At 47.2% G+C, this 23,006-nt stretch overlaps 2 protein-coding genes across 6 annotated transcripts; one reads left to right on the top strand and one right to left on the bottom strand.

Moving 5' to 3' along the window:
• The first annotated feature begins 3,137 nt into the window (after positions 1-3,137).
• emp2 (epithelial membrane protein 2) lies at positions 3,138-11,930 on the top strand. Its single transcript, XM_084678175.1, has 5 exons — positions 3,138-3,271; positions 9,292-9,400; positions 9,514-9,625; positions 9,790-9,930; positions 10,036-11,930. The coding sequence occupies exons 2-5, from the start codon at positions 9,323-9,325 to the stop codon at positions 10,203-10,205; spliced, it is 501 nt and encodes a 166-aa protein (XP_084534301.1). The 5' UTR covers positions 3,138-3,271; positions 9,292-9,322; the 3' UTR covers positions 10,206-11,930.
• Positions 11,931-12,477: 547 nt separating this feature from the next.
• Positions 12,478-17,966, bottom strand: atf7ip2 (activating transcription factor 7 interacting protein 2). 5 transcript variants are annotated; one of them, XM_084678171.1, is made up of 12 exons: positions 17,713-17,966; positions 17,369-17,477; positions 17,162-17,293; positions 16,548-16,649; positions 16,408-16,460; positions 16,235-16,313; positions 16,099-16,138; positions 15,760-15,872; positions 15,427-15,685; positions 13,721-13,761; positions 13,372-13,565; positions 12,478-13,208 (listed from the first exon to the last, which is right to left on the bottom strand). In XM_084678171.1, exons 2-12 carry the CDS (start codon positions 17,435-17,437, stop codon positions 12,995-12,997), a joined length of 1,296 nt encoding a protein of 431 aa, XP_084534297.1. In that variant the 5' UTR covers positions 17,438-17,477; positions 17,713-17,966; the 3' UTR covers positions 12,478-12,994. The 5 variants fall into 5 exon arrangements, with proteins under 5 accessions (XP_084534297.1, XP_084534298.1, XP_084534296.1 ...); XM_084678172.1 differs by having other exon boundaries at positions 15,760-15,875; positions 17,162-17,287; XM_084678170.1 differs by having other exon boundaries at positions 15,760-15,875; positions 17,756-17,965.
• Between the last annotated feature and the right edge of the window lie 5,040 nt (positions 17,967-23,006).

The following is a 23,006-nucleotide window of genomic DNA, read 5'->3' as shown; positions in this document are numbered from 1 at the left end:
ACATTTTTCGTCTCATCTTCCCGGTTCTATTTCCTAGTGCTAATCTAAACCAGAGGTAACCTCTGTCTCGGGTTCTCCGTGTTTATGTTCCTGTCACTGACTCCCTCCTCTCAGCCTACTGCTCTTTACCCTGTATAGTCTCATCCATACATCCAGAACAATGGTCTATCTGACACCTGGGCTAGGAGTGTTGGACCTCCAGATGCCACTGTGGGTCTTATGTGGCTGCCTGCAGGTGTGTACATGGATTTGCGTTTGGTCAACATGTGTGTTTGTGTGTGTGGACACCTGAAACCTGGCTTCAGAGAGGTAAAACCTGTTTCCACCCGAGTGGGTGTTTGTGTGCGTGTGTGTGTGCGTGTGTGTGTGTGTGAGAGAGAGAGAGAGAGAGAGAGAGAGAGAGAGAGAGAGGGAGGGACAGCTTTTAGCTTTGCTTTTCAAACACAAACAGCGAGGACAGATAGATTGTCTGTGTCCACAAGCTTTGTGTGTGTCTGTGTGTGTGTGCTAATCACTGTGTGTGTGTGTTTGGTATGATACACTCCACTTAACACCTTTCAGACACAGCCAACTCAGATTGCCTGAGTGGTGAGCTGGGTGATGACACGTTGAAATGAATGACAATCACGAAGCAGCTGACACATATGAATACCACACTAACTACAGCCAGAGAGAGGGGAGGGAGAGAGAGAGAGAGAGAGAGAGAGAGAGAGAGAGAGAGAGAGAGAGGGAGGGAGAAAGAGAGGGGAGAGAAGGGGGAGAGAGAGGGGGGAGGGAGAGAGAGAGAGAAGAGGGGGAGAAGAGAGAGAGAGAGAGAGAGAGAGAGAGAGAGAGAGAGAGAGAGAGAGAGAGAGAGAGAGAGAGAGAGAGAGAGAGAGAGAGAGGGAGACAGAAAGGAGGGGGAAAGAGAGAGAGAGGGAGGAGGGAGAGAGTGAAAGAGGGGAGGGAGATGAGAGAGAGCCGGGGGAGAGAAATAGAGAAAGAGCAGAGCGCAAAATAGAGAGTTGGAGAGAAAGAGTGGGAGAGAAAGAGAGACACGGGGGAGAGAAAAGGGGAGAGCGACAAGCAGAGAGTGGAGTGAGACTGGGGAGAGAGATGGAGAAGGAGAGGGGAAGAAATTGTGAGGGAGGGATAGATGGAGAGAATGGACAGAGTAGCATAACATTGGCTGAATGCGTCCATATGTTATCAAGGGATACAATGTGTCCTAGATGGCTCAGCGTTCCTGGAATAGCAGACAGATTCCTCCCATTCCCTGTGTGTGGTATAGAGAGCACATGAACTTGCCATAGAGGATGCTACTGAGAAGAAAATGTAAGACTGTACGTTATGTCTATGTGGGCGCTGCCTGGCATAGACACACATTCACACGCACAGACCGTGTACTAAGCAACAACAACCCTTCCCCATGACAACGCACCAGCCCTTGCAACAGTGAAGCCATACAGATGAGGACAGTAGCGACTATAGATCCCATAACTGTCTCCCCGTGACACACAATAGAACGCCGCCTCCATGACAATCTCAGAATGGGACACGATGCCTCGCATTATGAAGTCCTAAATGGAATGCTGTATAAATTGGGAGAGGGGTGGTGTGACATCACAATGGAAAAAGAAAATGTTCCACTTATCAAAATCCTCATCATGAAGGCCTGTCTGCAAGCAGAGGGATTCTCCTAACTGTTGCGTCAGGGTTATTGAATCAGCGAGCTATATAAAGATATGGATGTTGTGAATGGAGAAGAGATCACATCAAAGTTATTGGTTGTGAGAAATGAGTTAGACTTTCATTCTTGCTCTGCCCCTCAATAACCTAATATCCACATGCATCTAGAGATAAACACAGCAGGAAGGACTCATCTCTTACTATCAAGCTGACATCACATCCTTTCTCGACAAAACTATCACTCATCTATCATCCATTTGTTCCCTAAAATATATGAATCCGACGTTGCAAATGATGGCGGTTTTTTTTTTACTATTAAACTAGCTATGGCTAGCTTGGCTAAATGAAATATCGGGTGGTTGTGATCTCGTGAATCCAGCTTGTCTCGCACGATTACTGTAATATAAATACATATCTCTCATCTATCTTCCATTCTCTTCCTATTAATAAAAACAATATTGCACTTCTTTATTCTTTATACCCACAGTTCCCTTCTTCCTCTTTCTTCACCTCCTCCCCCACCAACTATCCTCCTCCATCTCCCCTTATTGCTCCATAGTGTGTCCTGTCTGACTGGGAGTCTGCAGACCAGTCATCTGCCAAACTCACACACACACAGACACACACACACACACACACACACACACACACTGAACGCAGGAGGGGTAAAAGAACTGGAAGGTAGAGGGAGGTGAGTGTCTGCACTTTTGCATTTGTGTGGTTGTCATGCCTGTCCTGTATGTGTGTCTGTGTATGTGTCTGTGTGTATGTGTCCGTGTGTGTTTGTGTGACAGTATGTGGCTTCATTCATGCAATTGGAAAAAAAAGAGAAAAAAAGGCGGGAGAGGTGCAGTATGGTAAATGTAGTAAAAGGTGAGAGGGAGAAGAGGAGGTTGAAAAGAAGAAAGTGTGTGCAGACAGATCAAGAAAGAATGAGTCCGAAAGAAAAAGAGAAAGTAAAGAGAGAGTAATGTGCACCCCAGTAGAACAGAGGGATTTAACAGTTTCCTTTGTCAGTAAATCTCCTTCTCCTCTCTTCCTGTCCCTGGCCTCTCTCTCTGTCTCTCCTCTCTTTCTGCCTTCTCCTTTTGTCCAACTAACACTCTTATTTCAGCACTTATATATATATACAAATATATCTATCTTTAATTCTCTGTCTAAAGATTTTCGACATAATCCAAGAGATGTACAGCAAACCTGTTAGGCTAGAACACCACCAAATAAAAATCATATTGTAAAATATTTTAAGCTTTCATTAACTCAGTGGTCATCAAATCTTAAATAAAACATTTTAGTTGACAGAACTATAGTTGGACCGACTTTCCCACTTGGGGTTTTTAACTTTTGTCCCCAAACCGTCTCGTGTGTCATTCTACCGCTCTCAACACAACACTGTATTAAATTCCAGACCACACCCAACCCTGGCCGTGCGCGCTCACGACACCGGAGCTTCGAACGCGCACTTCTAAGTTTTTTTTTACTACTACGATCCAGCAGTATAGGCACGTTTGCTACTTACATCACTCTTTCGGTCTCTCCTTTCTCCTTTCACACATCTGGACCGCGACGTCTGAACTCTCCAACTTGCTCTGCACTCTACAAGGTAAGTAGCTACGGCTATTGGATGATCCAAACTACTGACCTGCTAACTTTCCCATAAGTCTTTATCTTGTTTAAAACTTTATCTTGTTTAAAACCAAGCTATTGTATGAAAGGATACAGTCATATTTTATTAATGCGTTGTGTCTGTTATACAACAAATTATAAAGAGTTTTGCACTATAGTTTAATAGTCTAGCCAAAACTTTAAAGTTCATAAATATACGCTGAGCCAAGGTTTTGTCGCTCGCTAAAGGGGCGTTGTCTGGAGCGCTTGTTGCAGATGCTGTAAATCAAATTAATTAAAATTAATCCAACAATTATAATCAATGTGGCCAGTTGTGAAAATGAGTCTGTTATTGTATTGGCAATGCTAGCAGAATCCAGTGCGTTCGGTTCTTGTGTGTAGGCTACGCACAGGTTTATAACGGTACATTCTACAGGAGAAGAAAGGGTGTTCATATACCAGTGCACTTTTAGAACCAGAAAACAAAGAAGTAGATTGTCATATTAAAACAAAATCATTCAGAAACTCGAACTCATACTTAGTCATCACCGCCGTTTTTCCTGATGTTTTGGTGATTCATGGAAGAGTGTAAGCTTGGCAAAACTCTCATCAACATTGCCCTCTAGTGCTTTAAAGTATGCAGGCCTGCTAGTCGGCTCTTGGCAAGTATCCAAACTGGAAAAGCAGATATCCTCCTCGATATGTGGATCAATTAGCCTCCGCAATTTTCACAATGTAAAGAAATACTCAAAGCGGACAATTAAATAGAAGACTCTGTGTCTCGTTGGTCATGGACCCTGGCCAGTGTAACTCATGGAGTCACTAAATGTGTGTGTGTGTATGAGTTTCTGCTCTGACCGAAATTGTTCCCAAGTACCCCTGACCCAGTGACACAAGGCAAAGAGGAGCAAGCAGTCCATCTCTATCGTACTATCAGCTGTGAAACTATATCAATGAGTTCAGATCTTAGGGTGTTGCTACACAAGGAAACTTCAGTTTTGGAAGAGTGTATGTGCATTCATCAGTGTCACACTTTTACAGGTCTACATCTTCATAGTTTCATACTCCATCCAGTTTTCCTCTCTGTCCAGACCTACCCTCCCCCTTCCTCCCTTCTCCTCTCCACCCTTCTCTCCTCCCCTCTCCTCTCTGCGAGTGCCTGTTTGTTTTCTGCTTCGAGAATGTCAATGTTTGTCCATATGATTTCAATAAGAGATAGAACAAGGCTCAGAGGTGTGTGTGTGTGTCTGTTTATGTGTGTGTCAGCATCATTTAGATTTGTCTGTGACGATACGGCAATGCATTTGTTCGTAATTGTGATACTTTGGCACAGTTCATTGTCGTTGACTCTGGTTACGGTTTGTGTGTGATGTTTGTCTGTGTGTTTGTGTGAAAGTTTGGCACAGTCAGTTATGGTTTAGTTCCCCAGTCATGGTGTGTGAGTGTGGGTGTGTGTATTTGTTTAGTGTGTGTGTCAAGAGAAAAATGAATGAACTGCAGATGTGAGGATACTCAACAGGAAGCTGCTACTACTACTGAGAACACACACACAGCATGTTGCCAGTAGCAGATGGCTTTAACATTAGGGGTGCTGAAATGCATGGAGTTTCTGTCCCAGGAATACAGAGCATATTAAACACAGCCCCCCCCCCCCACCCCCACCCCCACAGACAGATTCAATCAGACGGATTAGAGAAGAGTGTTCTAGCTAGTTTAATAGAGAGATATACCAGAGGTGATGCTATGTTGGGGTTGGTTATTTTGCTGCCCCGCCAGTCATGACACGTGTCAAGTGTTATGACAAGGTGTTCTCTGATCTACACTTGGGAATGCTGGGAGATGACACTTGTCAGAGAAGACATCTTCTGATATGGCGGATGGTTGGATGGATGAATGGATGAATGGATGAAAGGATGAATGGGTGGGATGAATGATAAGTGGATAGATTTGGAAGGGGGATATGGAAAGAAGGACAGATGCATGGATGGATGACTTGATTGGGAGGGTGCATTGAGAAGTCAATTGGTCAAGGGTGAGAACCCCCTGACCCCCCCCCCCTCTCTGGGGGGTTCCACCTACCTATATGCCATGTGGGAGTCATTACTCAGCCTGTCACCCCAGGAATGTGTGTGAAAACAACCTTTGGTGCACACAAACACACATACACACGCAAGCACCTTAAGCCTGTTGAATGGCTCCCATGGTAGTAGTTCCCAACATGAAAGGATTCCAGTGTAGGAGGGAAGTCTTTAAACCCAGCATGACTGACGAGGTGTGTGTGTGTATGTGTAAGAGAGATGCAAAAGAGAGAGAGAGGGGGGGGGAATAGAGAGAGGTGAAAAAAGGGAGAAAGAGTGAGAGAAACAGGGAGAAAGTGTGTGTGAGGAAGAAAGAGATTTGGAGGCTTGGTCAAGACTGTGGTTTTGTGTTGTAGGAAAATGACAAAAAGTGTAATCTAAGTCAGCGTTTTACACCAGAGAGTGATTTTGGTTGGGGCCTTTTTCACACACACACACGCACACACACACACGCACACATACACACACAAACTCACATTCAACACTTGCAGACGCAGGGACTAGTCTGGCTCAGTTTACAGTGGTGAGTCCAGGGAGCTCTTTTACAGTCTGACTGTAATTCATTTGCTAATGCAGTTTAATAGGAGCTGAGGTCAGTATGGGAGGCTGTTCCACAGTGTTTAATACACCACAGAGGGAGGGAGGGAGGGAGGGAGGGAGGGAGGGAGGGAGGGAGGGAGGGAGGGAGGGAGGGAGGGAGGGAGGGAGGGAGGGAGGGAGGGAGGGAGGGAGGGAGGGAGGGAGGGAGGGAGGGAGGGATAATGTGTTGCATTCTTAGCTATCTTTGATAATTACAAAGTGGTTGTTTGTGTTTCTTCTACTATATGGAAGAAGGAAAATGAGTGTGAGAGAAAGAGAGACTGACATTAGCCAGAGGGAGAGAGAGAGAGAAAGAGAGAGAGAGAGCTTTAATGATTGAAACACCACAGCTGTCAGCTAAAAGGCGGGAAATCTACCCCAGTGTTTGACGAAAGAGGATGTGTAAATAGCTGTGAAATCCCTAGAGTCTGCATACCTTGAAGAGGGATTTGTTGAGCTAAGCATGTGCATGTCATCTTAACCATGTGTGTGTGTACATGAGTGTACATGAGCGTACACTGCTGTTGGTGGCAGATCACGTGGTGATGTCACACTGTTTACCTGGCCTAATGGAACCTTCACTTAGACTTTGTTTCCCATGGATTGCTGACCAAGACCACAGACGATTAGGGTTCGATGTGTGCGTGATTTCACAAACTGTTTGCAAACAGATGATCATTTGCTTGAGAGTTGATACTTGATACCACCCCCCCCCCACACACACACACATGCACACACGTACAAAGGCATTTTACACAAACATATGCACACATACACATGTTTTACACAAACACACACATACACAGGCCTTATACACAAACACACACACACACACACACACACACACACACACACACACAGGTTAGTATGAGAGTCATTGTTGTCTCACACTGAGTTTGCCTTCTTTTGAGTCGGTCTGTTTGTCTCCTCCTTCTCCCTCGTTTCTCAGAGACAGGAAGGCAGCTGCAGACAGAATCAGATCCAGCTGTGCCGTGTGTGTGTGTGACTGAGTGTGTGTGTGACTGAGTGTGTGTGTGTGTGACTGAGTGTGTGTGTGTGTGACTGAGTGTGTGTGTGTGTGTACGTGCGCGCCTGAATAGTAGAAGTCTCTCCAGTACATGGGGAATGAATGAAAGTGAGCAGCGTCAGTGGTTCCCCAGTGGTTCTAACACTGTCCTCAGGTCAGGTCAGTCTTAGAGCTCCCTGCCGCACCACTACTGTAAAGAGCCCTTTCCCCATGCCCCTGCTAGCATTCTCCTCTAATACCACATAAGCTCTCCACTGAACAAGAACTCATTTCATGACTGCCTGAGGGACAGAGAGGGAGGGAGAAGTAAGACGAGGGCTACGGAGTGTCTGTTCGTCCCCTCTTTTGCTCCTTATATGCCTGCTTTACGGGGGGGGGGGGGGGGGGGGGTGAGCGTGTGAGGGAGTCGGGAAGTCTTCTGTCTGCGAGCTTCTGCTTTCGTCTCTATGGAGTGGAAGAAGAGTGTTTCCCCTTCTTTCCCATCCCTGCTTCCTTCTCTTCTGTTCTCCCCTTCAATTCCTCCCTCTCTCCCATCCCCCACTCCAGACAGGGGCCTGTCCTACCCCCCTGGCACGCCCCGTGGCCAAGTTTTGCAAACACACACTCCCACACACACACATACACACACACACACATACACGCCCCTCGAGAGGCCTGCTTCCTGTTCATGGGGCGGGGCTGTTTTTACTGCGACTCCGTTTTGGCGGAGAGACTTAATTCCTCTCCTGTCTGGCTGTGTGTGTGTGTGTGTGTGTAGGCGTGTGTGTGTGTAGGCGTGTGTGTGTGTAGGCGTGTGTGTGTGTAGGCGTGTGTGTCTCAATATGCGTGTGCAGGTTAGTTGTGTGTGCATTTGTGTGTATGCAAACTGAGCATAAGTACATTTATCTTCGTAGTTTGTTAGTGTGTGTTAGTGTATTACTATTAGTGCATACTGACATGTCAGTCATTTAGCAGATGTTTTTATCCCACAGAGTCACAGTCATGGATCAGTAATTCTCTTTTCTCTCCGTCATATACATGCACAGGAAGTTGATGCCTGGTGCATAGATTAGACATACAGTAGCACCAGATGCATGGTGGGTAGGGCAGTAGGGAAGCCCACGGTTCTAATCTGTTATTGGAGTGAAAAGGCCCTGGGGAAGCTACAAACTCAACAGTGTGTGGATTCAATCAGCATAGTCGATCTAGGAAACGCTGGTCATCCATCCAGTGTTGCTGTCATCGGCACCACGCTCGCTGTTATCACCCACACCGCCCAGACAGAGAGAGATGGAGAGATAGCTGTCTGTGCGAAGGCTCTCTTTCACAATGTATCGTTCGTTGGGTGGCGGAATGCAGGGAGTGTGCCAGGGCCAGAGAGAGGGCCAGAGAGAGGGCCAGAGAGAGAGAGAGAGAGAGAGAGAGGGCCAGAGAGAGAGAGAGAGAGAGAGAGAGAGAGAGAGAGAGAGAGAGAGAGAGAGAGAGAGAGAGAGAGAGAGAGAGAGAGAGAGAGAGAGAGAGAGGGCCAGAGAGAGAGAGAGAGAGAGAGTGGAAGCGGGGTGGGGGATAGATAGTGGTGTGGGCATAAGATAACACTGACAGTGAGTGGCTGCATTAAAACTGGGTTTGCGTGTGTGTGCGTGTGTGTAGGTGCGTGGGATAGAACGAGAAAGAAACTTGATATGGTCTGAATGTATGCTGTCCCACAAGGCCCTAGGCCCCCTGTTCTTCTTCTGTGGCGTCTGATGTAAATAGATGTTTTTGTGACCTCACTTCCCATGCCTGGAGGGCATTCAGTAGGTGAACAGGAGAAGTGTTCTCAGCAGTATTCCACTGAGTCAACCCCATTAAGAAATCACACAGTATAGGAGACAAGGAAAGAAAGGCCAGCTGTAGTATTGGGATACAGCCAGTGGGTCTGACCAGTGATATGGGAATAACAGTTGCAGATGTAGGAAAGGAGACAAGGACTGAGCAGGTGTAGGCTACACAGGGGTGTGGGCGGAGCTGGGATCCCTGACCCAGCTGAGGTTCTCAACAGACGGCAGAATTAGGAACGGTTTGTGAGAGAGAGAGGAAAATCAACAACAACAAAAAGCTAAGCTGCTTGCATAAGAGCACTGTACTCATTTCAAACTCCATGTAGTTCAGTCTCAGACCTATTTCTGTTGTTTCCCATAGAAGGAACTGGCTCTTTCCCCTATTGTGCAAAGTGTTTCTCCACCCTAGAGATGAAAGACACAAACACTCAACATTCCTCTTTGTATCCACTCCCTTCCTAGGCCGGCACACACTCACACATACTGTGTGACGTCTGTAAAACGCTGAAAGATTGACCTTTCTCTTTGCACGTAGACGGTTTCCTGAGACTCCTCCCCCTGCAGTCATGTTGGTCATCCTAGCCTTCATCATCCTCTTCCACGTCATCTCGGCCATCCTCCTCTTCGTCGCCACCATACACAATGTGAGTCGCAAGTCAGTCCACAGAACAGCAGGCTCTGTTTCCCTCTACCACGAAATGTACCGACACATCCTAACCCTTTTGCCTCCCCTCTCTCCCCTCTCTGTTTCCTTCAGGCATGGTGGGTGGTGGCGGCTTCACCAGGGGGCCATGTGATCTACACAGACCTGTGGTACTCCTGCAACTCCACTTGCTACCCAGTAGAAAAGAGCGCCTCGACGGAAGCAGGTAGCCATGCCGCGTGTGTGTGTGTGCGCATGCGTGTTGTGTGTGTATATGTGTGTGTGTGTGTGTGTGTTTGCACATGGGTGTGTCCGTGAGTGTGCATCTGTGTCTGTGTCTTTCGTGAGGGAGGGAGTGAGTGCGTGAGACTTCTCTCTGTCGCCCCCTAGCGTATCTGCAGGTAGTGCAAGCGACCATGATCCTGTCCGCCATCCTGTGCTGTGTGGGATTCTTCGTCTTCATCCTGCAGCTGTTCAGACTGAAGCAGGGTGAGAGGTTTGTCTTCACCGCCATCATCCAGCTACTGGCCGGTGAGTCACACCCACAGACGCACAGTCACACACAGACACACACCCGCCCGCCCACCCAGGGGTGAGGAGAAGTGACGACTGACCCCCTGCTGCCCTCCCCCGCAGCTCTGTGTGTGATGATCGCGGCGACCGTGTACACGGCAGAGAGGGAGTCCTTCCAGGTGGAGTCTCTGAGGAAGGGGACCTACGGAGCCTCCTACGTCCTGGCCTGGATCTGTTTCCCCATGACCCTCTTCAGCGGCCTCATGTATCTAGTGCTGCGGAAACGCAAATAGGCCCCGTAGCGAATCACTTCACCTTATCCTCCAGCTCATATCAAAACACTCATAACGCCCTCCCCCCTACCAAAACATTTGCAAACTCTCAATAACCTCACACCAAAACACTCATAACCCCCCCCCCCACACACACACACACACACACACACACACTTATAACCTGCCCATAACCTCACACTAAAACAGTCCCCCCATCCCCCATACCAAAACACTCGATCCCCCCACCCTTCCACCCATACAAAAACACTCTTCTCCCCACCCATTCCCCCACACCAAAACATTCACACACACCCCCCACCACCACCACCCTTCTCCCCATACCAAAACACACACACCACCAGTCCCACCTCTGACAACACTCCTTCACACACACCACACACACCCCAAATCATCACCCCCAACCTTAGACTCCCTCACTCATCTTCTCCCCTCATCATCCACAATACAGGACATGGGCAAATGGTCATCGTACACCTTTTGCTGGACTGGTCATGTCTGGTCAGTACTGGTCTGGACAGGTGAAGAGTACCAGGGGAGAAAATACAAACCACTCTCCTGACTGGATGATGGCCATTGTCCATGTGCAGCATTTGGAAGGATCTCAAATGATATTGGACTTTTTGTTGCAGTTTGGGAAAGCTACAGTCAAACGAATCTATTTGTACATACTCTCTTTTATGTATAGTCAACATAAATGCCAAAAATATTGCAAAAAAAAATACTGTTAACTGTAGCATACTGGAATGCTAGTGAAGTAGAATGTTGTGTCGTGTGGGATGTAGGACTCTGTGTTTTTCCTGTTACTGACCCCCAGTGGAAGAAGCTATGCTGTGACGTGACCTATCGGACATTCAGAAGAGAATCTTTCTAACTTGAAATCCAACTCAAACACAAAGGGAGACTCCTAGAGTCTGTTGAAGGCTGGGTGTAGCTTTAGGACGACAGACCTCTTAATGCCACCTACATGTGAGTCTTCACTGAAATGATGAGAGCTATTTATTGTACGAAACCACTATAGTGATGTGCCATCGCAACAATCTCACTCCATTTTAGCACTGTCTGATTGGGTTGTCTTTCTCACAGCGGTCAGAGAATGCCGTTTGTCTGAAGAGTGAGGTGTTATCTGATTTGGGATGGGGAAAAAAAAAACGAGAAATTCAAAACAATGAAAGAATGTGCGGTTGTCAGTCAGTGCACCGGACACTACTTGAAAATAAACCCAAAATATAGAGGACGCCAAAAAGTGTCATTTTAGATGAAGTCTCGCTTTGTGTGACTTTTTTTTTTTTTTTTTTTTTTTAAGTGTCCATTTAAACAAGTTCTAGTGCATGTTGCAGTTTACTGGCACCTCTTCTAGCATATCTGTTCCCCCTATGCCCATAGATCCAACCAAATGACCTGGGATTGACAAGTAGTTCTACAGTATTCTCCATGGCATGTTTTCTCACCTTAAGTCTAGAAAGTGTACAGTTAAACGTTCTGTGGCTGAGGTATTTGATTTTTGAAACTGACCAAAACTCCACTTTGTACTTGTTCACAGCATCATTTAACAAGCATACAGGGACTATAGTGACATGGTTAGATCAGTACTGAGTTGGGACATAACGTTAGAATAGAAAATGGTTTTCCTGTAGATTTTTTGGTTTTGTCGTTTTTATGGACCCTGGTGAGAAGTCCAGGATACAGGTCAAAATGAGATGAATAAAAGATAACTAAGCTGTATTTACTTGCATACTTTAACTCATTTGTTGATTTGATTTCTTAAATGAAGTATTATCTCCACATACCTGAGACCCTGCTTTTCATGAGACATGTTCCAAAGGAGCGACCAGAATTGGACATTTACCCCAAAAGCAGCTTCCATTTGTTCCAACCCCATTTGCCTTCTGGAGTTTGGGCTGTCTTGCTGGGACCAATCGCAGATGGCCTCCCTTGCTTCCTTCTGCAGCCACAGGGTGGGGGAAGAATCAGCTCTACTGGGAGGAAGGGAAAAAGCTCAAAATCTTGGGAACCACCGGGTCCAGGCTGGCATTCTCCCTAAGCAAGGATGCACCTGCTGGCCTCACACACATGGGGTGAGCTCACCTCCTAGAAGATGCTGGAGCGGACAGGGAGGGCTGGGGGTTTCGGTTGGGTCACCATGGAAACTCAGCGGTCCCTGCTCCGGGTCCTGCGTTGCCGTGGAGACCTTGTCCGATCCGAGGCTCAGTATAAAGTGTGTCTTTAGTTGTATTAAATGTATTTTACACTAACAAGTCTCTTTCTCTCTGTTTAAAACTCAGGACAATATTTTATTCAGTTGCAAACATGAATTGAACTCGTCAACAGTAATATGAACCACTGAACTCTTGAGAAAACATGACACAAGTAAAAAACTGCTGCTTTACAATACTCTAAACATATTTGTCTCAGAAACAGATCTGTTTTAATACAGAAACTCATATTTCACACACTATTGTGACAACGCAACATAATGAACCAACTTAACGGCAAGGCACATAAGACTATGTAAAAATTACAACGTTTCCAGTCCATGAAGAATCCCCTCAGTTCTCCATCTGCTTGTCAGCTGCTCCACCTGCAGAAGCAGCAGGGGAGCTGGGAACTCGTCAAACCATGGAGCCCTGGACAATGTCACACACGGGAGGTCGCCAACATCCCTGAACAGAGTGGTGGGACACCAGAGAAGGCTTTGTGTCTCCAGAACCCAACTGGTCCTGGTTTGACCCCCATGAACCCGGCCGGCACGCCCATTTCCTAGCCCGCAGACCGGGTCGGTCTGCCCCCTAGGGCAGCAGGGCGTGTTTGATGTTACTGTAGGTGCCGTAGCGTCCAAACTTGTCCTTGCCCACCACTGCGAAGCATATCTTGCGTCCAGACATTTTCTTCTGGATTTGGATGACGATAGCCATGGGCAGAGGGATGGCGGTCACCTCGTACGAGGTCCACGTCACTGAAAACAAGCCACACCCCTTTCCCTTCTCCAACACCATGCACACTCTGACCAGGGACAAGGGGGGGGGGGGGGAGAGAGAGAGAGAGAGGGAGGACAGTGAGAAGCATAATACATTTGGAGCCTCTATGACAGGCCTAAGGGAACTTTAACACGGCTCAAGGTGATCTTTCGAGGACCTCTGCAAACAATCGTTCGTGGTTGTAGTACCTGAAGCTATCCATAGGTGGCTCTGTTGGGTCTTTTTCCACCAGGTCCCACAGGATGCTGATGCCGGGGGGGTTGTGGATGTAGGCCAGGGTGACTTTGACCTGGGAAGGAATGGAGTAGGAGGCGGCCTCGGCAGGCAGGACCGAGGGGAAGGTGGTGGGAGGGAGAGGAGGGAGGCCAGGCAAGGGATCATCCTGAGAGACGCAACAGAGAAATGAGGACGATAAGAAGAAACGTGTTAGTTTGTGTGCGTGTGTGTGTGTGTTCAATGGGGTTTCCTTGTTACACAATACAATGACACAAACGTAACATGCTTTAGACTGTGACCAGCAAAGGCATGGAGAGTTACCCGAGCAGAAATCTTCCTCTCCTCCACTTGAGCGGTGGTACCTGTCAATCACAGGGCCAGTCAAAGGTCAGTTCTGAGGCCAATGTGGAAGAAATTGGGGTTTCCTGTGTGCGAACGTTATTCACTTATCAATAGAACTAGTCATTGGATACTAGTTAGTATGTCATCATGTGAGCTTGCTATTAATATGAGCAAATTGTGTTTGTGTCAGGGTTAATAGATGTTCGGGGTCAGGAGAAAGTACTGTGTAAACATCCCTTGTCGTGACTACAAGTAGAGCTCCAACTATGATCTCTTTCGTGAGTGGTCATGGGTTGAGAGCTGTGAATCTCTTTCTCTAAGACTTATGACTGTCGTCATAACTGCCTGACTGTCACTTCAAGCCTTGCTTAAATATGCTGATTGTTTGATCTTTTGCAGTGCATATATGAGGAGCAGGTGTCAAAAACATGGTGCAAACGAAGCATTTAACTTTCCACAAGCTTTAGACTGACGAGCTGACATTACTGCCTGACTGTCACTATCTATGTTTACATTCTTGTGCCCTATAAAAGATGGTCCTCTGTCCTTCAGAGCGGAGAGAGACTTGATTGAGACCTAAGCCTGGTGTTGTGTTGTCATTTATTGTCAGAGGTCTGGTTCTCTCCCAATCTGCAGATTGATAAATACTTATTAAAATCCAGAACTCAACTGAACTTAGTCACTCCGTTTATGGAGACGGACAAAACACTTTCTTCATCACCAACAACCAATCACACACTCCTGATGCAAAGAGGCGTGGAGGTTGGGGGACTCTTGAGTTTTCGTGACCCGAGGGAGTAGTTTCAGAGAGTCAACTGGTCCAGCTGCTCTGACCTTTTGGCCATGGAGACTGTGCCCTGTTTGTGTTTAATGAACTCCTGTTCTGTCCTGTTATCTTTACTATCTCCTCATTTAGAGAGAGATGCAACATCAAAGAACTTTGGGACACTTGCCCTGGGGTTACATTGTATATATTTAAATGTCACTAAATGTGGTTAGCCAATCACATAGACCGCTACATTGATTGATCGACCATATAGAAGACATATGTTATAAGTTTATATAAGGCAGTGTTTGTGTGTTGTTCTGGACCACTCTTCCGAACGACCTGTAGCTTACATGTCCTTTGTTATGACGGGTCCAGGGTACTCTGTAAACTTATGTTTTGTGCAAACTAAATAAATTATACAGAACCGCCATCTTGACTATTCCAACCACACAGCACTGTCAGAATTTTCCTTCACAGTTAAATAAAAATTCAAAATGACCCCTTTACTTTTCTAAACCCTTAAGTTCCGACTCCATAACTTTACAAAGTAAATTTACCACACTGAATACAATCCAAAATAACCAATATCAAAGAAAAAATCGAAGAAAAAATCTGATTAAATTTTTTTATATATTATTTGTAATATATGTGTACAATTTCTTGACATACAAAAAGTAAAATGTAAGTGATTTTTGAAGTTATTAACCTAAATAAAATGTACATATAATAAATATTTACTAGAAGTATAACTATTACTATATAATATTAGTACACACTATTTTTAGATTCCATTCCGCCAGTGACTTCCCCATACATTTCCTTACCTACTGATTTTGTTATTAAATGTACAATAAGCTAGCTTGACTTGACCTGATCCTGCTTCTTCCAGCGTGGCCAGAGTGATGTGGGTGTTTACCTGATGGAGCCCTGGGTGTCTTGGCACTGCCGGCTGCCGGAGGCTGGAATGTCTTGATAGGCCCCTCTGGAGATGACGACTCCATTAGCGCCCTGTCTCTCAAAGGCTCCGCCTCCACAGGCTCCTCCTTCACGGCCTCCTCCTTCACAGGCTCCTGCTTCACAGGCTCCTCCTTCACGGCCTCTACACCATCTAGCCACTCCCTCGCGGCGGGCTTGGCTCCTGGAGATGACATGGGGATCTCTATCTTGAGGGACGCCTAGACAGAGGGGAGGGATGCAATCACGGTCTTGGCTATCAAACTCTGTTGGATGTTGAGCTGGTGATGCCTACCTTGATCAGGTCAGGTGGAGAAACAACAGCAAGTGGAGTCAGAGTTGGAGAAACTGGAGTCAGGTGAGGAGGAGACAGGGAGGGATCTCTGGTAAACTGGCTCTTCAATTCAACTACTGAGAGAGAGAGAGAGAGAGAGAGAGAGAGAGAGAGAGAGAGAGAGAGAAGAGAAAGAGAGGAGGAGAGAGAGAGAGAGAGAGAGAGAGAGAGAGAGAGAGAGAGAGAGAGAGAGAGAGAGAGAGGGGCAGAGATGGAAGCAGAGATGGAAGCAGAGATGGAACATGTTATACTTTTACATAACACTATTCATCACATTTTATCACCATTAATGTGCCTCACCTGGTTTGTCATCCATGCGTGGCCTCTTTTCATTGGGCATCTAATGGAGGCAAAGAAACAAATCAGAAATAGACAGAGTTTTAGGACTACACTAGTCTTTTTGGCAAACAAAATGGCAGATGGATGAAGGTATTACCAGATTCTGCCGGATGTCACTGACAAACTTCCTTTTCTGACAGGGGACGATTTCAATTGGCTCCTCATCAGAGTCTAATCTAAATCCCACATAAACATTCTCACTTTAGTTTGACAACTAGATGATTGTATTAAAACTAAGAATAAGTGTGTGTGCGCGGGTGTGTGGTATACCTGGAGAGTTTGACAGGTTCAGACTCTACAGCGAATGGCAACGTATTCCTTATCTAAAGGAAAAACAATGTTGTTCCAATAAAGTGTATGTCGATGGGCAGTTTGTGTGTTATGGGTAATGTAGTCCACTTAACTCTAACCTGATTTTGTGGGGTGCATTTTGTTTGTGCTCCAGACATTCCCATTTTCCTCAGAAAGGCCATAGCTGCATCCCCTCTCCGCTTCACCTTCTTAATATGTGCCTGATGTGGAGGAGAGATAAAAACAAGAGGACGAGCAAATGAAAGGTAAGATCCGTAACAACATAGCAATTTTGGCTGGAGTTCGAAAGGATTTAAAGCAAAATATCCCACCCCCTCCCTTTAAAGCCACTTCCCCAAGATACAGGAACGTGCTGACTGACTACTGCTGGGAGGTAGACAGACTGACAAGTAGCCCATCCAATCATTGCATTGAGTCCAAATGCCGTCCGATCTTTACATTCGGTCTGAGCTAAATGATTGGTTGTGTTTATGACAGCCATGTGACGCCCACACATATTGGGATTTGTTTTATTGTCAAACCTTGTGATTTGGGATCTTGGGATGTGAAGTTGATATCAACAAATATGAGTGTGTCTCAACAACATTACTGACCTTGCCTTTAGGGTTTAGAAAATGGAAAAGGGGAGATGGTGCGGCAGGAATATATATGGAAATATATAAATGCACTATTTTTAGTTTATGTCGGATAAGCAGTGAGCGTACTCACACACCTCGAGTTTGCGGATGTTAAAGTCGCTTTTGGGCTCACACTCGAGCTGCTGAACCTTTTGTAGCAGAGACTCCATCTTGGTGTCAGTTTCTTGGACTGCATCATGGACCACTGTTTGGACCAGACTCTGGACCTGACAAAATCAAGACAACTCAGTTTTGGACAACTCTACACACACACACACACACACACACACACACACACACACCTCTGATTTGGAGAATCTCTTCACAGCTGGGCTGGGTTCAGGTTCTTGTTTAGTAAAATTTCCGTTCATCTTGAGGTGTGATTGTTCAGACTAAGACTTCTGAGGTCAGCTACAGGTAATATAAAACCATGAATAGCAAACGAAAAGCAAACAAAACATGGTTATTTATCTTTTTGTTGGTTGCAGTGTTGAATGTTTAAGCACGCTAGCTGGCTGTCTAGCCTGGAATGTATCATACTAGCTAATATACGCAATACCATTGAATTTGAGTTAGTTAACTTCTGTAACTACTGGAAGATATAGAATACGATCGTGTCAAGGAAAAACAACAAAAATAGACATACCTCGCTAGCTAGTATGCTAATAACATACAGTTGGCCTACCAACTTTTTGAATAATTTCGTGAGTCTCCGTAGTAGCCTACAGGCACTTAATTAAAACATTTGTTCCGTCTCAAACGTTGCATGTCGCGCTAATGCAGTAAAGTACGCCGGCAATCTGGTGTAACTGTGACTGTAATAGTGAAGCCAGTTGCATAAGGAAGCTGCCATTGCCGCGCCTGCGCCTTACACGCCACGGGTCCAAAACTACGGTGGCCCTGAAGTGCAAATCACACCCACAAATATGAGTGCATCCATTGACGTAATAAAGAGTAGACGCCGCATTGGCTGCTGTCATAGAGGCTGCTGGGCTCGAGAAATGCGGTCGCCATCTTGGAAAGGACAAATTCCTGGTTGCCAGAGGTGTCAAAAGTATTCACATTCATTACTCAAGTAGAAGTATAGATACTAGAGTTTAAAAATACTTTTGTAGAAGTTGAGGTATCAACTCAAGATTTTTACTCAAGTAAAAGTATAAAAATACTGGTTTCAAAACTACTTAAAGTATAGAACAAATATTTGTTTGTAAACATTCGGCATGCGCGCGCAATGTGGTTGCAGAAAAACGGGAAAAACGGCAAAAGGACCACACAGATCATACAAATAGTTAGATTTAAAAAGGCCAAAAAGGTCAAAGAGGACAGCCTGTAAGAGAGAAAGCGGTTTCCCATTGATCTGCCGCATCAGAATTTTGATTTGGATCATGAAAGTCTTGAAATTTGAGTGACAATGTCACCCGGTAGACCGCATCGTCAGGCGGCAACCATGTCTTCACGTCATGTCACATGTCACACATAATTTTACAGTTTAACTGTCAATTCTACATCTAAAATGTCGAGCAGGGCAGCTTTCAAGAGATATGGGAATTCTACTTTTAGCCAACTGGTCAGATTATTTTTGTGATTTGTTTAAAACTGGCAATCTGAGTGAGACTCAAGGCCATAATGTTTTGAATTTTAAAAAGCAACAAATACTTAATATTGAAATGTAAACAACACTGAATTCTCATCTGAATATATTTAAACGTAAAATAAAATTCAGGTTGCTCAAATACGAGCCAAAAAATTTGATCTTAAAAAATTAAACCATAAAAAATTCAACCCTATCAAATTCGAGCCAAAACATTTCGAGCTGAAATAATTAGAGCCAAAGATTTTTAGAGACCAAAAAAATTCAAGCCGGTGTTGGACCGAATTCTCACTCCCCCGCAGAATCCCACTTCCCCACGCGTGAACGCGCACTACCTTCTTAGCGTAGGCTATTGCTAGTTGTAGTTTGACGAACCGAGGCCATTTTTACAAGCCTAAATTCCCTCGTCTTAAACTTTGAGGAAACTGTCAGTAGGATATTTAACTCATGTTTCATCAAAATAAAAGTTTTTGTTGTGCTACACTTGAGAGCCAATATGATTTGTATGTCATTCTACTCGTAAAATCTGAATGATTCACTCACAAAAACAGTCGTAATTTGGAGCTGCACTTGAAAAACGATGTTGATGTCGATGTTGTGCTACACTGTCCTATTATCGGAATGAGGGTAATAATTATGTTGTAGTTGCGACTGCTGTTATGTCACTGTCTGGTTAAAGCGAGCTTCCTTTGTATTCATTTGTCAAATCACTTTTTACTTCTGATTCTTGATTACGTTGTAGGCCTACTTGTTGTTATAGGCTACTTACTAAATGCACTATATGCCAATTGTAATATAATCGTCCGTGACAAGAATAGCTACATTATTTTACAAATGTTTATAAAAGGCCCCTGCTCACGGGTCCCTCATACCAGAATTCAACTCCTATTTCCCTCTCAGTAAACTACTTGCCACACAACTGTTTTGTGTTTACAATCATATCCATTTATAGATCCTGCTTCCCACAGCCTAGTAAGTATCTTCTAACTTGCAATGTACAATGCTTGGTTTTAGTACCTGATAAGCCAAGCCTGGACCTTCCCTTAGTGAATGGCTAGTGAAAAACATCTAATAAATGATGACATTTTGATTGGTTCTAAACAAAAAACTATAATGATATATTTAACAAAAGGTAGCAAAAAAGAAAGAAATAGTAATCATTTAAATAAGAGTTTTAACAAGTTTGAGGCTTGACCATGACAACAGGTCAGGGATATACGTATTTTGGCAGGTATAAACAACTAAACAATTTAAATATAAAATAAAATTTAAAAAAAACCCTCCGTGAGTCACCACCTTACCGCGGTGGAGGGGTTTGCGTGTCCTAGTGATCCTGGAAGCTATGTTGTCGGGGGCTTTATGCCCCTGGTAGGGTCTCCCAAGGCAAACAGGTTCCAGGTGAAAGACCAGACAAAGCGTGGCTCAAAAAACCAACCATGAAGAAACACAACAATGGTTCCCAGTTGCCCCTGCCCGGAAGCGGGTCACCGGGGCCCCCCCCTGGAGCCAGGCCCGGGGGTGGGGCTCGATGGCGAGCGCCTGGTGGCCGGGCCTTTTCCCATGGGGCCCGGTCGGGCACAGCCCGAAGAGACAACGTGGGACCCTCTTCCAGTGGGCTCACCATCCGCAGGAGGGGTCATGGGGGTCGGGTGCAGTGTGAGACGGGCGGCGGCCGAAGGCGGGGGCCTTGGCGGTCCGATCCTCGGCTGCAGAAGCTAGCTTTAGGGACGTGGAACGTCACCTCGCTGGCGGGAAAGGAGCCTGAGCTGGTGCGCGAGGTAGAGAGTTTCCGGCTAGATATAGTCGGCCTCGCCTCGACGCACAGCACGGGCTCCGGAACCAGTCTCCTTGAGAGGGGCTGGACTCTCTTCCACTCTGGAGTTGCCCTTGGTGAGAGGCGTCGAGCTGGGGTGGGAATACTTGTTTCCCCTCGGTTCGGTGCCTGTACATTGGGGTTCACCCCGGTGGATGAGAGGGTAGCCTCCCTCCGCCTTCGGGTGGGGGGACGGGTTCTCACTGTCGTTTGTGCTTATGCACCAAATGCTCAGAGTACTTTTTGGAGTCTCTGGAGGGGGTGCTGGAAAGCGCTCCTCCCGGGGATTCCCTCGTCCTCCTGGGGGACTTCAATGCTCATGTGGGCAATGACAGTGAGACCTGGAGGGGCGTGATTGGGAGGAACGGCCCCCCCGATCTGAACCCGAGTGGTGTTCTGTTGTTGGACTTCTGTGCTAAACACGGCTTGTCCATAACGAACACCATGTTCAAGCATAAGGGTGTCCATATGTGCACCTGGCACCAGGACACCCGAGGTCTCAGTTCGATGATCGACTTCGTAGTCGTGTCGTCGGACTTGAGGCCGCATGTCTTGGACACTCGGGTGAGGAGAGGGGCGGAGCTGTCAACTGATCACCACCTGGTGGTGAGTTGGCTCCGATGGTGGGGGAGGACGCCGGTCAGGCCTGGCAGGCCCAAACGTAATGTGAGGGTCTGCTGGGAACGGCTGGCGGAACCCTCTGTCAGAAGGAGCTTCAACTCCCACCTCCGGGAGAGCTTCGATCATGTCTCGGGGGGGGCCGGGGATATTGAGTCCGAATGGGCCATGTTCCGGGCCTCCATTGTTGAAGCGGCTGACCGGAGCTGCGGCCGCAAGGCGGTCGGTGCATGTCGCGGCGGTAACCCTCGGACCCGGTGGTGGACTCCGGAGGTGAGGGATGCCGTCAAGCTGCAGAAGGAGGCCTATCGGGCTTTATTGGCTGGTAGGACTCCTGAGGCAGCTGATGTGTACCGGCAGGCCAAGCGGAACGCGGCTCTGGCGGTCGCGGAGGCAAAAACCCGGGCATGGGAGGAGTTCGGCGAGGCCATGGAGAATGACTTCCGAACGGCTTCAAAAAGGTTCTGGACCACCATCCGGCGACTCAGGAGGGGGAAGCAGTGCTCTGTCAACACTGTATACGGTGGGGACGGTGCGCTGCTGACTTCGACGGGGGACGTCCTGGATCGGTGGAAGGAATACTTTGAAGACCTCCTTAATTCCACCAACACGCTTTCCGACGTGGAGGCAGAGTCTGGGGACATCGGGGGGGGCCCTCCTATCTCTGGGGCCGAGGTCGCCGAGGTGGTTGAAAAGCTCCGCGGTGGCAGGGCCCCTGGGGTGGACGAGGTCCGCCCGGAGTTCCTTAAGGCTCTGGATGTTGTAGGGCTGTCTTGGTTGACACGACTCTGCAACATCGCGTGGACATCGGGGACAGTGCCTCTGGACTGGCAGACCGGGGTGGTGGTTCCCCTCTTTAAAAAGGGGGACCGGAGGGTGTGCTCCAACTTTAGGGGGATCACACTCCTCAGCCTCCCTGGGAAAGTCTATTCGGGGGTCCTGGAGAGGAGGGTCCGCCGGATTGTCGAACCTCGGATTCAGGAGGAGCAATGTGGTTTTCGTCCTGGCCGTGGAACAGTGGACCAGCTCTATACCCTCCGCGGAGTCCTGGAGGGTACATGGGAGTTCGCCCAACCAGTCTACACATGTTTTGTGGATTTGGAAAAGGCGTTCGACCGTGTCCCTCGGGGGCTCATGTGGGGGGTGCTCCGAGAGTACGGGGTACCGGATTCCCTGATCGGGGCTGTCCGGTCCCTGTACGACCGGTGCCAGAGTTTGGTCCGCATTGCCGGTAGTAAGTCGAACTTGTTTCCGGTGAGGGTTGGACTCCGCCAGGGCTGCCCTATGTCACCGATTCTGTTCATTACCTATATGGACAGGATTTCTAGGCGCAGCCAGGGTGTTGAGGGGGTCCGGTTTGGTGACCTCAAGATCGGGTCGCTGCTTTTTGCAGATGATGTGGTCCTGTTGGCTTCATCGGGCCGTGACCTTCAGCTCTCACTGGAGCGGTTCGCAACCGAATGTGAAGCGGCTGGGATGCGAATCAGCACCTCCAAATCTGAGGCCATGGTTATCGACCGGAAAAGGGTGGAGTGCCATCTCCGGGTCGGGGAGGAGATCCTGAACCAAGTGGAGGAGTTCAAGTATCTCGGGGTCTTGTTCACGAGTGAGGGAAGAATGGAGCGCGAGGTCGACAGGCGGATCGGTGCGGCGTCCGCAGTGATGCGGGCTCTGCATCGGTCCGTCGTGGTGAAGAAGGAGCTGAGTCGAAAGGCGAAGCTCTCTATTTACCAGTCGATCTACGTTCCTACCCTCACCTATGGTCACGAACTATGGGTAGTGACCGAAAGAACGAGATCGCGAATACAAGCGGCCGAAATGAGCTTTCTCCGCAGGGTGTCCGGGCTCTCCCTTAGAGATAGGGTGAGAAGCTCGGTCATCCGGGAGGGGCTCAGAGTAGAACTGCTGCTCCTCCGCG

Source organism: Hypomesus nipponensis, chromosome 17 (assembly GCF_054491055.1).
Source record: "Hypomesus nipponensis isolate SF chromosome 17, ASM5449105v1, whole genome shotgun sequence".
Taxonomy (NCBI): Eukaryota; Metazoa; Chordata; class Actinopteri; order Osmeriformes; family Osmeridae; genus Hypomesus; species Hypomesus nipponensis.
Note: the sequence above shows the minus strand (reverse complement) of the source record. Positions and strands in the feature narration are given on the sequence as shown.

What these genes read in the sequence shown, in the direction of transcription:
- atf7ip2 (XM_084678170.1), bottom strand. Translation starts at nt 17,437, where the DNA reads ATGAACGGAAATTTTACTAAACAAGAACCTGAACCCAGCCCAGCTGTG. An exon ending in AATGCACCCCACAAAATCAG is followed by an intron (nt 16,461 to 16,547) that starts GTTAGAGTTAAG and finishes TTTTTCCTTTAG; the next exon opens with ATAAGGAATACGTTGCCATT. An exon ending in AGAGGAAGATTTCTGCTCGG is followed by an intron (nt 13,566 to 13,720) that starts GTAACTCTCCAT and finishes TGCGTCTCTCAG; the next exon opens with GATGATCCCTTGCCTGGCCT.
- emp2 (XM_084678175.1), top strand. Translation starts at nt 9,323, where the DNA reads ATGTTGGTCATCCTAGCCTTCATCATCCTCTTCCACGTCATCTCGGCC. An exon ending in TCGTCGCCACCATACACAAT is followed by an intron (nt 9,401 to 9,513) that starts GTGAGTCGCAAG and finishes TGTTTCCTTCAG; the next exon opens with GCATGGTGGGTGGTGGCGGC. An exon ending in CATCATCCAGCTACTGGCCG is followed by an intron (nt 9,931 to 10,035) that starts GTGAGTCACACC and finishes CCTCCCCCGCAG; the next exon opens with CTCTGTGTGTGATGATCGCG.